At 37.5% G+C, this 12674-nt stretch overlaps 1 protein-coding gene across 1 annotated transcript; it reads left to right on the forward strand.

The window, feature by feature from the left end:
- Nucleotides 1-10671: 10671 nt before the first annotated feature.
- LOC110346050 (vomeronasal type-1 receptor 4-like) lies at nt 10672-11595 on the forward strand. The gene has a single exon (XM_021245718.2). The coding sequence runs from the start codon at nt 10672-10674 to the stop codon at nt 11593-11595; it is 924 nt and encodes a 307-aa protein (XP_021101377.2).
- The last annotated feature ends 1079 nt before the right edge of the window (nt 11596-12674 follow it).

Below are 12674 nucleotides of genomic sequence, written 5' to 3' on the forward strand. Positions count from 1 at the left end.
CAGATCTGATATACCTTGAGACTACACTAGCAAGTGAATTAATCAGCCAGGCAAGCTTAGATATCACATGGTCTCTCTAATACGAGAAACCCAACATATAAATAAAGACCAAAATAAAAAAATAGATACTATGAAGTAGGGAGATCTTTTTCAAATGCAAAGGGAGAACAAGACATGGACAGAGGTGAGAAAGAAGGGTGGGAAAGGGGATGAAAAAAGAGAATTGGAAAAACTGGGAAGGGGACAAAGAAGGAAGGAGCAGGGAGGGAAGAATAACAGAATTAAGATGTGCTATGTCCATATACCAACTCCTCCTAATGAATGTAATAATTAGATACTAGCAACATGTACTGATAAAAAACATTTCTACAGGATTAAAAAACTCAAAGGACTTTTTCTCTTTTTGGGTCCATAGCCTTCAACCAGGTCTCAAGGATGGTGTCTGCTATCACCTGAAAGACAACATTACTCTACACAGCTTAGGACATGTTTGTGGCCACCCAAAAAGGGGAGCTGTGCCATCAGGCAGAACGAGTTTATGCCCTTTGGTTGTGAGAGTGAGAGGAGAGAGGGGAAAAAAAGAAAGAAAAAAGCTATGCATCCAAGTTCAAGGGATTAGAGGAGTGGAGAAGAAAAAAAGGAAATGTCTTTGGCTGGACTTACCTAAGTCATAATTTCAATGCCTCTTTATATCCCTGTCTCGCATTCCCCTGGGAAGACAGGAACCTCTATCCCTTCCTGTAATAAACTGACACAAGGGAAACAGCACTCTGGGAGTCTCGTGAGCTCTTTTAAAGAATTATTGAACCTAAGGGTGATTTGGGAACCCTGGTTTGCACATGAGTCAGAAGTAGTGATGGTCTAGTGTGAACCATGTCTCTTTACTTTCTCAGTTGCCCTGAAATTCCTCACAGAAGCATAGGTAGTAGATGCAGTTCAAATATGCAACAGTCAAAAGATTGAGTTTTAAACATTAAATTTTATATTTGTTCAATAATTACATGACCAATGAGTGTTGCATCTTTATTCAACATAAAATAGTATAGATAATTCTGCTGACCATTCTATGCAGATGGATGGAAAAGGTACATTGGCCTAAAAATGATAGAATAGGTCAGTTGAACACTCTTATGCTGTTGCTTTATTTGTGAGGGACTGTTATAAAAGTCTCTTTATTGTCTGTGGCATTTTTCTAAGACTTCCTAGCACTGTTAGGGTCAATATCCATAAAGTATTAGAATATTTCTATATCATTATTTCCAAATTAATTTGCATTCAGTTGTACAGATGAGTCCAGGGATTTCTGATGTAATTTATGACATCATGTTCTTCTTCTATTCCTAGCTCACTAGAAGACATTCTCAGAAGCTTTGTCTGATTCTGTTCTTCTGCCAGATACCTTAAAGTGCTGGTTTGGGCCGGGGATTTAGCTCAGTGGTTCCAGCACCTGTCTCACAAGTGCAAGGATCTGAGTTTGATTACCGGTAGCAAAAAAAAAAAATGCTGGTGCTTTGCTATCTGAAAATTAAGCCTTAGCTTGATTTGGGGTAGAAGAACTCAAGAAAGATTGGACTCCAGAGAGACACACAAACCTCCTTGCACATCCCTCGTAGATCAAGCCTGGATAATTCCAGCCTTCCCTGTGAGACCTTCTCAACCTTTAGGGATCATGAGAAAGTGAGAGTCCCTCCCTAACACATCAACAGTCTGCTTGAGAATACTCACAAGAAACTTCCAATTGGTTTTGCTAATGGGCAGCTGGGGAAAATGGTTCATACAGCATCTGTACCCCCAAAGCCTGCCCTGTCAATGCCAATAGAGGTGAAATTATAATTGCATCTCTGAAGGGAGATGAGGCCACAGAATCACAGGTCTTTTTGTGAGGGTCCAGCTGCCTCCCTCTTCCACAATGCTGGCTGTGAGGACCTTCCCACAGAGCCCAGGATCCTGCAGAAGGAAGGAATCAGGAGAGCACTTTGTATTGCAGTTTGACTAACAAGATTAGTAAGGAAAGAAAGTCTTAGCAAGTGTTCATTCATGCTTGGAAAAGAGATTCTGGGATGGAAAGTGATCCAGTGCAAAGGTAGATACTGCAGGGGAATATTTCTTAGCTACAACCTGAGTTAATAGAAGCATAAGTCTCCCTGAATGTATGTCCATCTCTGATGCTTCCTAATGTAATTTAATACAATCCTCAGTGAGGATAATTGTTGCTGAACAATCCCACCGATAGGAAAATGAAAAGGCAAAAAGTATGGGATCAAGAGATGAATGGAGGGGGAGGAATGGAAGGGAAAGGAGAAGAAAAAAGGAATTAAGGTGTGTTATGTACATGTACTGAATTCCCACAAGGAATGTAAACGTTATGTACTGCCCACATAAAAGTACTGAATTTCAGTTTATATGTGGAATGTGGCCAGACTGATAGTTCTTATGTAGGCTGCCCATGGTTTTTTTTCCTACTTATTTATTTACTTGGCAGTTTTTGCATCTATGAACTATAATCACTAGTACACTTGTAATTCTTTATATTATAGTGTTCCGGCTACAGAATAAGGAAACATAGCATAGTTTAGTTGAAAACAAATCACAGTATTTCTCACTGTAATTTTCAGAAGGGAGAAAAAGCCTCGGACCCACTTCTTTTTTTTTTCCCCCATTAACTTTACTGGTACATTTTAGGTATAAAATACAGTTACATTCATCATTGGGATCTTGTACCATTATATGAGTCTCTTGGTTCTTATTTTTTCCCCCTTCCCTTGCCCTCCCTTCACCCCCTCCACCCTTCCCTATTTGCAAAGACCTTGTTTCCATTTTTTTCCTCTTCTCATATTTTTTCCTTTCCCTTTTTTCCCTTCCGCTACCCCTCTCAATTACCCTGCTCTTTTAGACCTTTTCTTCCTGTTACATAATATCAGTTATACATTTTTAAAATTACAATATTAAGATCTAGGAGACATTACCACAGATTTTACAGAATTTAAAAGGATATAGAAAGCATATTACAAAAATCTTTTTTGAAATAAATTTGACAACTTCTAAGAAGTACCTTGGAAGACAAATTAATGAAACTAACTCTGCAGGAAATATAAAATTTGAATAGCACCTATTAAAGAAAGTATATTCCTAGCTTGAAGACCTACCTATATGACAACAGCAGGCTCATAAACATTTTAACTGATAAATTATATCAAACATTTAAAGCAGAAAAAAGAAGGAACACTTCTCCCCTCATTTTAGGAAATCAACACTGTGCTAATCCTAAAACTGGATAAAGATAATAGAAGAAAAAGTATGAACATAGATAGAAATTTGTTTAACAAAACAAACTACTAGAAGTCAGATCTGGCAGGATGTAGAAAGTGGTTTTATTATAGGGATGGCAGTGTTGGTTCAGCATTGGAAGATCCACCCCCAAAAGTCATCATTTTAACAGAGGAAAGGAGAAAGCCATATGATCCTGTCACTAGTTGGAGAAAGAGTATTGGACTAAATTCTACAGCTGTTCATGGGAAAAGCTATCAGGAGACTAGAAGTAGAACAGAAACTTCTCAACAGATCAAAGACATGTACTCCATACTTCCAACAAAAACTCCTTCTATGAATGGAAACGACACAATGCTTTCTCCCTAAAGTGGGGAACAAGGGCATATATGCCTACTCTTCATCTGTCCATTAGACTTTGAAACATAGGTCTAAACCAAAATAGTCTGGCAATAAAATGACACAACTAGGATAGGATTGGCACGGCAGAAGCAAAATCTTTATATGTAGATGAAATGATCATCTACAGAGAAAATACAAAGAAATCTCTAGGAGCCCCTAGAACTTGTATTTGAATTTAGCAGGATTAGAAAACACAAGGTATATATAAAAATTCAGGTCTGTGTATACTTGCTATAAATGAAGAATTGGATATTGAAATTTAAAAGTTATGTAGGAGTACAAAGGACCCAGAAAAGCCAAAAACAAAAACAAAAACAGTGTTGGAAGATGTTTAGCACCCAATTTTAAGACTTCTTCTAAAGCTACAGTAATCAAGGCAGTGTTGGTGTAAGGAAAGACATATAGATCATTTGAATAAAACAGAGAATCTAGAAATAGAACCACACATATATGGTCCACTGAGTTTTGAAAGATTATTTAACATTAGCATTTTATAGAATATAAACTCGATTCAAGAGCCGAGGAAGAGATAGTGTCTTCAGCAAACAGCACTAGAACACCTGGTATCCGTATATAAAAAAATAACCTCAACCCTTTTTTTCCATACATGAAAATAACTTGAAGGGATCGATGAACCTAAATAAGAAAGCCTAAAAGTATAAAACTTTAAGAAGAAATTATAAGGGAAAATATTTATGAATTCAGGGTAGGCAAGAACTACCTAGGATACAAAAAACATGATATATAAAAGAAAAAAATTGATAAATGAGATTATCCTTATCCAGTTATTATTCTATCCCCTTTAACTGTGTGAATTAAATTAAAATCAAGGAGTAACCCAACATATGTTTATAGTGAATAACCTCTTCAATATAGCAACTTTACCCTTCGGAATGGGGAGTTAGAAGGAGTTGGGGAGGGAGGGATAGGTAGGTAGAAGGATAGTGGAGGGTTAGCAGTGAGGCCAGAGGATACAGAAGAGAGAAGGAAAAAGAAGAAAAGAAAAATAAAGAAGAAATCCAAATTAGGGCCAGAACAGGAACACAAAGGCAGATGAAGAACAATGTGGGACAGCCAGGGAGCAAGGGAGAGAGACCAAAAGAAAAGAGAAAAGAAAGAAAAAAGAGAAATATAAAAATTTTAAAAGAGTAGAAAAATAAAAAAAAATTAAAAATAAGAGCAAAAAATAGTGGTAATTTTGAAAATAACAAATAAAAGGTAAAAATGAAGGGCCTCCTTCAGGCTATGTCTCTGCTGTTACAATAGACAATGTGAGCAGCAGTGTGCAGATACAAGTCAATGAGTCTCAGCAAGCCAGTCACAGACCCATGAAATTCAGGCAGATTTCTGGCTGCAAGTCCCAAGCTGAGCTCCCTGTCCTCCTGCAGAGTTGAACTCTGCAAGGTTCTATTGCAGGTTCCAGCTGCCCTTCCCCTGAAGATAGTCCAGGTTCTGATGGGAGGTGAAGATCCCTCCAACTTACCAAGCATGGTGGTCTGGTGTGCCTTTATTGCAGAGATTCACTTCACTTTTCCAGTGGGGTTCAGTTTTCATCAGGGAGCCTGAGAGAGGCCCTCTCTCTGTTGTTCATTTCTGCAGCTCAAGACAATGGCCTTTATGTCCCCCTGTGCCTCTGTAGTGTGGAGTCAGGTAGCTGCACACCCAAGAGGCCAGAGGCATGGCAGGGGTGGGTGTTGTTGCAGGTGCCTGTGTGGCTATGCTGGTAGGTGGTTGGCATGCCTGAGGGTCCTCGCCATCTCCTGGTCGCAGGTAGGCATGGCGAGCCAGACGGAGCAGGGCTCCAGTCAACAGGAAATTTTGAAAACCCACAATGTTATCAAATTTATTTAATGATTTTCTGTATATGGTATATCTGAGTCAGGATAGTCAGTGTGTAAACCATTTAGATTTGGGCTCATCCATTATCACATCAGACAGTTGGCCCCTCTACTGCCCTGTGCCAAGGGCATAGTAAGCAGGCTTGGAGGCAGAGAGTGGGCATGGCCAGGGTCTGGATTCCACAGGCTTGTAGTTGTTTGGGGCCAATGTTTGGAGCCATCAGGTCCATGCCATGCAGGGGTGGTTTATTTCTGCCTGGTGCACAGGGGCAGAATCCATCCCCAAGATGTTTGGGAGTGGGGTTCGAGTGTTCACCATCAAAACTTGTGTTTATTAATTAATTACAAGAACAATAATGGACTCTATGTTTCTCAGCATAGAGTGGTGTAGATAATTCTACATTTCACTGTTGTTGGATGGAACAGTTACAATTGGCTTATGTGCTAGTTAATAAAATCAATAGAATTTGCTAGCTGAACATACTCATGCTGTTGTTTTTATTTGTGAGGTACTAATCTATGTATCTCTATTTCTTCTGTGCAGAATGTTCCATTTAGACCTCTTATCATTGCTGGGGTCAATTTTTGCAGGTTATTTCTCTGAGAAGTTTTCTGTACCATCATTTTCAAATTAATTTTCATTCAATTACACAAATGGCTCCAGTGAATTCTGATGTACTTTATGACATCATGTTCTTCCTTTTCCTCTTCCTTCATTAGAAACTTTTCTTAGATAGCTTGTCTTATTCTGTTTTTCTGCTAAATACTTGAAATTGGTTCCACTTAGAGATCTGTATGGTAAATGAGCTTGATTTGGGCTAGAAGAAATCAGGGAAAGCCAAAATCCAGTGAGAAACACACACCTTTCTGCAACTGTCACATAGATTAAAGTTTGAGTCTTCCACCAGCTTCTGCATGAGGACTTCTCAGCCTTCAACGGTCATGTACAGGTAAGAGTCTTTCCCAAACACATCTACAATTTTCTTGAGTACATTCATAAGAAACTCATAATTGGTTTCATAAATAGTAACTGGGGAAAAAGTTTTCAGAAATGTTTCAACTCCCCAGGCGAGTGCTGTCAAGCCACTAGAGGTAAAATGATAATTGCTGTCCTGGAGGGAAGTGAGGTTACAGAATCACAGAGCTTTTTCTGAGGGTCACGCTGTCTCACTTTCTCAGGAGGGTGGCCGTCATGACCTGAACCCTAAGCCCTCCAGCCTGGCAGAGGGAAAAAATTGGGTGAGCACTTTTAATTTTTGTCTGAAACAGAATCGGAAAGGAAAGTAAGTCCGGGGAAGTTGTGAATTCCTGGGAAAGAGATTCTGGGATAGAAATAGAACCAGTGCCAAGGTAGATACTGGACAGAAATATTTCTTAGCTGTAACCTGAGTTAAAAAAAGGAGCAATGTCTGTGAATTCATGCCAGTTCATGATGGCTCCTAATGTAATCTACTACAACACTCACTGGAAAGCATTGCTGAAAATCCCAGTGATAGTGAAATTTGGTCTGAAAGTGCTTAAGGATGTAGTAATAAAATCCATCTGCTTACAAATCAAGTATTTGTGAATACAAATATAAATCTGTATTTACAAATCAGACTAAAATACCAGTACTATTATTGTAGGTTCATTTATAATGACTTCATATCTGTTATAAAGATTATTATGGAATGTAAGAATCACAGAAACAAGGATGTGAATGTTTGTAGAATAAAAGCTGTTTTTATGTACTCTATAGTTATGACACTATGAGTAGACACAAGAAAAGCGTCTCTACTGAGATATCCATGATTGATAATTGTGAGATTGCTCTTCCTTTTTTAACTTAGGAGCACAACAGTTAAAGGAAAGAGAATATTAAAATTATGAGTGTTTCCCAGGTGTAAGTATTTTATGTCATTTCATCTGATTTAATAATATTTTAATGTTAATCTCAAGCTCATGATTAATTTTCCTTGTTTTAATACATACAAAGCACAAGGCTTCCCACTTCCATATTGTATTTACATGGGTTTCTTATACTTCAATGGCTTCCATAAATCTTCCTTCATTAATAATAGTTTCACTTAATCTATGAATTGGGAAATATTAGAATTTAACTTGAAATAAGTAATGACTTAGTTTTTTTTCAATTTTTATTTTTATTAGTATATATTTACAGTGCACAATAATTATGCCCCTCCTAAGGAGTTGGTACCTGTACAAACCACATCTTAATTCTTTTTTCATCATCTTCCACTCCCTTCCTCCCTCCATCTGTTGGTTCTCTTCCCTTTTGCAAAAGATCTATCTCCTTATTTCTTATGATCTATATTTCATTTTACTTTTTATTTTCAATGTTACACTATTTCATCAAATATTAGTATTTAATGTTTCATAGTTTAGAGACACAGTAGTAGAGTCCAATAATTTTTGGTAGATAACATATTTTTTCTTGGAATGATAAAAATGAGTATTTCTATAGCCAAAGTAAATATCAAGTTACTAATGGATTTATTAATTCCAACTTGGATATGTGACAATTGCATCTAGATTTAACTTAAAAATAGAACACGACATTTTATTAAGATCTCTGAAATTTTATTTGTATATGATATTGCCCCATAGAATAAACCTTTACACCAAAGTGAAAAATTTTGTGACCAAAATGATACACTAAAACGCCAGCAATGTAAATGAAATGTCAAGTTATTAAAGCAAACTGAAGATAGATCTAGATTGTTTGAAAACATAGCTGGCATAGCTTCCGTGTAGCACAGAATGTACGTGACTGTCTTTGCACCCAGCCTAGCCATATTCAAGTGCCTTGAGACTCTTCAAAGTGTAGAATGTGATTTCACTGTTTACAAGGTCTCTCTCTTCTGAAAATACAAATAATGCCATTGTCCACATTGTATAGTTATCAAGTCACAGAAGGTACTGTGTACAAGATCATGAGAGAAATTCATATATGGTTAATACTACTTGCAGTTTATACATCTAACTTTTAAAAGCCTATTAACAAAATAAAAGCTTAAGTAATATTCCTCAGTGAGAATGCTGGATTGGGATTGATAAGAGAAACGCGGCCACACTGCATGTTTCTAGGCAGAATGCCCTAACTCTGGAGACAAATATCAGTTACCAGAGAGGAGAAGAGTGACCACCATGGATTTCACAATCGGAATGGTATGCTTATCTGAGACTATGAAGAGAATCCTGGGCATTCTTTCTTCTTTACCATAATCTAATCCTTTTCTATGTTGATTTCAGGTTGAAGCACATATCCATGACTGTTAAGCACTAAATACAGTCATGTCTCAGGCATTCTCTTTAAAGGTATGTGCAAGACCATGGCTACTTTTAGACTCAAGAATTTCCTCAAAGATTTTCAGTAAAAGGATAGATTCCTTTACCTTCACACAGCTGACAGGCAGTGTTCATTGCCACAATCTTCCTCTTGAGCCTGTCCAGACATTTCAAAAAGCCCCAGGAATTCCAGGTGGGTACAATTTAAAATAAGGCTTCCCAGTACACTGGGTTTTCAGTTGTCCATTCCTGGCCTCTGTGTATTCTGGTGTAATTTTTCTGATGTAAGTGGTTGTCAAGTGTGGCTACAAAAACATCATAAAGAAAGAAGCCTTAAGATTCTGTTCTGCTGAACATTAAGATGCATTCACAACTGACAATGTGAATTCTTGTCATTACAATAATATTCTCAGTTGGAGAAGAACATTTGTGCCTTTTCTAAGTCACTACCCCCAATAGTATAGATCTGTTATGTGTAGGAGTAGACTTGTAAGGACATAAGTTTGTATTTATACTTACATGTAGGAGATTAGGTCACATTTACCTGTTTTATTCTTTATATAAATGGAACCATATAGAAGGGTTCTTTTGTATTTAGCTTTTGTAATCTATAAGATTTATGTGGCTATGCTGATGACATTTACTAGCTTTCATATATAGGAGTACATTCTGTTAATATTGAACCATTAATTCATTTATTCTACTGTGGATGGGCAAGTATGGTGGTCTTCAGTTTGAAGTGGTCATGATTATTATTGGCATACCAATTCTGGAATTTGTCTTTGGAGTTATAAATGGAAATATGCTTGAAGACATATGCATAAGAATGGGATTGCTGGCACGCAAGTTTATTTCTCTTGTCCTTATGAACGTAACAAGATTTTTCCAAAATGTTTAAAAAATATTAATGCTCAGTATAAGAGACTTGTAGCTCATCTACATCTGTGTCAATATCTGCTATTTCCTGCTATTTTAATTTTAGATTTCTAGTTAGCGTGTAAGGATACCAGGTACTGGTTCCAAGAAATACACTGACGTATTTTTGTATCCACTAATGTCATTTATGAAGTTTCAGTTGAAGCATTTTGCCTGTTTTTATCCTTTTTGAGTTTTTAAAGAGTTCTTCACATTGATACTTGTCTCTCTCCTTTTCAACCCTTCTCTTGCCTGTTTTTTTTCCACCCTCACTCATGGTTTCTCTGTGTGTGAATGAGATTTGATGAGAGCAGCTCTAAAATTAGTGTCATCAAGTTTGACACTTGGTTAATGTGTTCTATGCTATTTAATAATTTTAATAATAGTTTCATTAATTTGTTTAGTAATTTTAATACCAATAATGATAATAATTTAAATAATAATTTTCTTATATAACACCACACAAAGAATCTTTTGGTCATTTCAGAAATGTCACTACTTGTCTTTAAAATTTACATCAGAAATCCAGTTGGAATTGAATCGCTGTACTGTGCTGATACTGACAGAATTTGTCTCTTTCTTTCCACTATGATTACCAGTTTCTTCTTGAAATGCTGGTTTATGCTTTCTTTCCATTTGCTCTCACTTTTCATTGCTTCTGCCAGGTTAACATTACCTCATCCTGATCCAGATGATTCCAAGAAATAACATACTGATTATCCTTATCAATATGTACATTTAGACGTCTTTGAAAATCCTGCAGGAGCATACAATGAAAGTTGCTCTTGGTGTCAAAAGAAACTCTTTTTTTCTTGTATGTTGCCCAGACTGGCATCAAACTCTTAGGCTCAACCAACCCTTCTACCTCAGCCTGGCTGGACACAAAAATCTGCAGTGAATCCTCTTGCACAGAGGAACAATTGTTGCTATTATTTTTTTTAAAAGGGTGATGAATAAGACAATGTCTTCCATGGATATGGCAATAGGAATAATGCTCTTATCACAGACTACAGTTGGAATTCTTGGTAATTTCTCTCTTCTTTACTATTATCTAGTCCTTTACTATCAAGGGTGCATATTAAGGCCCACAGATTTGATTCTCAAGCACCTGTTTATAGCTAACACCTTTGTCATTCTCTCTCAGGGAGTTCCCCATACAATGTCAGCTTTTGGGTTGAAACATTCCTTCAGTGACTTTGGCTGTAAAGTCATTTTGTATATTCAGAGGGTGGGCAGAGGTGTGTCAGTTGGTACCACCTGCCTCTTGAGTGTCTTCCAGACCATCATGATCAGCCCCATGAACTCCTGTTGGAAAGACCTTAAGGTGAAAGTCCCAAGGTACATTGAATCCTCCATTTCCTTATGCTGGGTCCTGCATGTGGTGATAAGTTTAATTTTTCCTGTGTATATATATGCCAAATGGAATAGCAAAAATATAACAAAGGACAAATATTTTGGATTCTGTTCTACTGCAGGTAGTGACAAAATCACTTACTCAATATATACAGTATTATTTGTATTCCCTGAAGTTTTATTTTCTGTGCTCATAATCTGGGGGAGTGGTTCCATAATTTTCTTTCTCTATAGGCACAAGCAGCAGGTTCAATACATTCGCAGCACTATGGTTTCCCTCAGATCCTCCCCCGAGTCTAGAGCTACACAAAACATCTTTGTCCTGGTGTGCACATTTGTGATTTTTTACACTCTCTCCTCCCTATTATATATTTATGTTGCTTTCACGTATAATCCCAGTGTGTGGGTGATGAACATCAGTGCTCTCCTTTCTGTGTCCTTTCCCATGGTCAGCCCCTTTGTTGTCATGAACCGAGACCCCACTGTACCTAGGCTATGCTTCATCTGGATAAGAAATACAAGAACTTCCTAAGCATAAGCATGCAAATTATATACATTTTCACAATATTCAGTTGTTTTGTATGCATCACCCTCAAAACATGAACACAGAAATATATGAGAGTCACTTGTCTTTGTAAGGTAAACCGTCATTGGCATTGCAATTTCTTTAGCTGTTTAAATGTCAGTTCTACTCGGTACGTAAGATTGAATAAAGCAGATCACTTTTGGCTTCTTGGAGGGCATCCTGTTGATAATAATCCCAATAAATGTTGTTTGAGCAAAATTGAGTGAATTAGGCTCCCGTCATTCAAAGTCAGTTTAGTCACAGTGGTGACCAAGTGTTGTACTTAAAGACAAGTTTACCAGAAACACAATGAAGAAATGAACGGTGGATATTGTTGGAAGACAGTTCTCTGTGGCTTTCTCACATGTGTTGTGTTAGCCGGCTTGCCCATTGCTGGATACAATACATGACACTAGCAACTTGAAAAGAAGTTTAATTTGGCTCCCACTTTAGGAGAATGGAGCTCATGATCAGCTGTTTCCAAGGCAGATCCAGATGGTAGGAGGCATGGCAGAGAAAAGCTGCTCTCCTCGTGGCAGCCGGGAAGCAGAGAGACGGGAAGAGCCAGGGAGGGGGACACACCATCCAAAGGCACACTCTCGGTGACCACTTCTTCCAACCAAGCTTCACCTTCTCACAGCACATTTAGCTATGAACTTTTAAGTCATTAATCAATTGATGAATATCATCTCCTCTGATCCACTCACCTTCCCAAAAGTACCTCCTTTTAAAATGTGAGACTGTTTGGAAAATTATTGATCTAAGCTATAGAATTTATTTGTATCTTGTGGACAGCTTCTGTTCTAGACTGTCTGCTTTGGATATTTGGCACAAAAAGTGTTTTGGAAGATAAAGATAGTATCAACATATGGAATAGTGGACAGAATTGTTTACTGTAAAAGGGAATGCACATAATGTCTTCCTCTCAGGAGAAGGGCATGAGAGCTTTGTTCCAGTTCTTTTAAAAAATTTTTTTAAATTTTTAAAATACTTTTTGGTACTGGAGAATGAACACAGGACCTTGCGCTCGTAAGGCAGGTGTGGTG

Source organism: Heterocephalus glaber, unplaced genomic scaffold (genome assembly GCF_053883595.1).
Source record: "Heterocephalus glaber isolate CG9 unplaced genomic scaffold, H.glaber_assembly_v1.0 deba00001745, whole genome shotgun sequence".
Lineage (NCBI taxonomy): Eukaryota > Metazoa > Chordata > Mammalia > Rodentia > Bathyergidae > Heterocephalus > Heterocephalus glaber.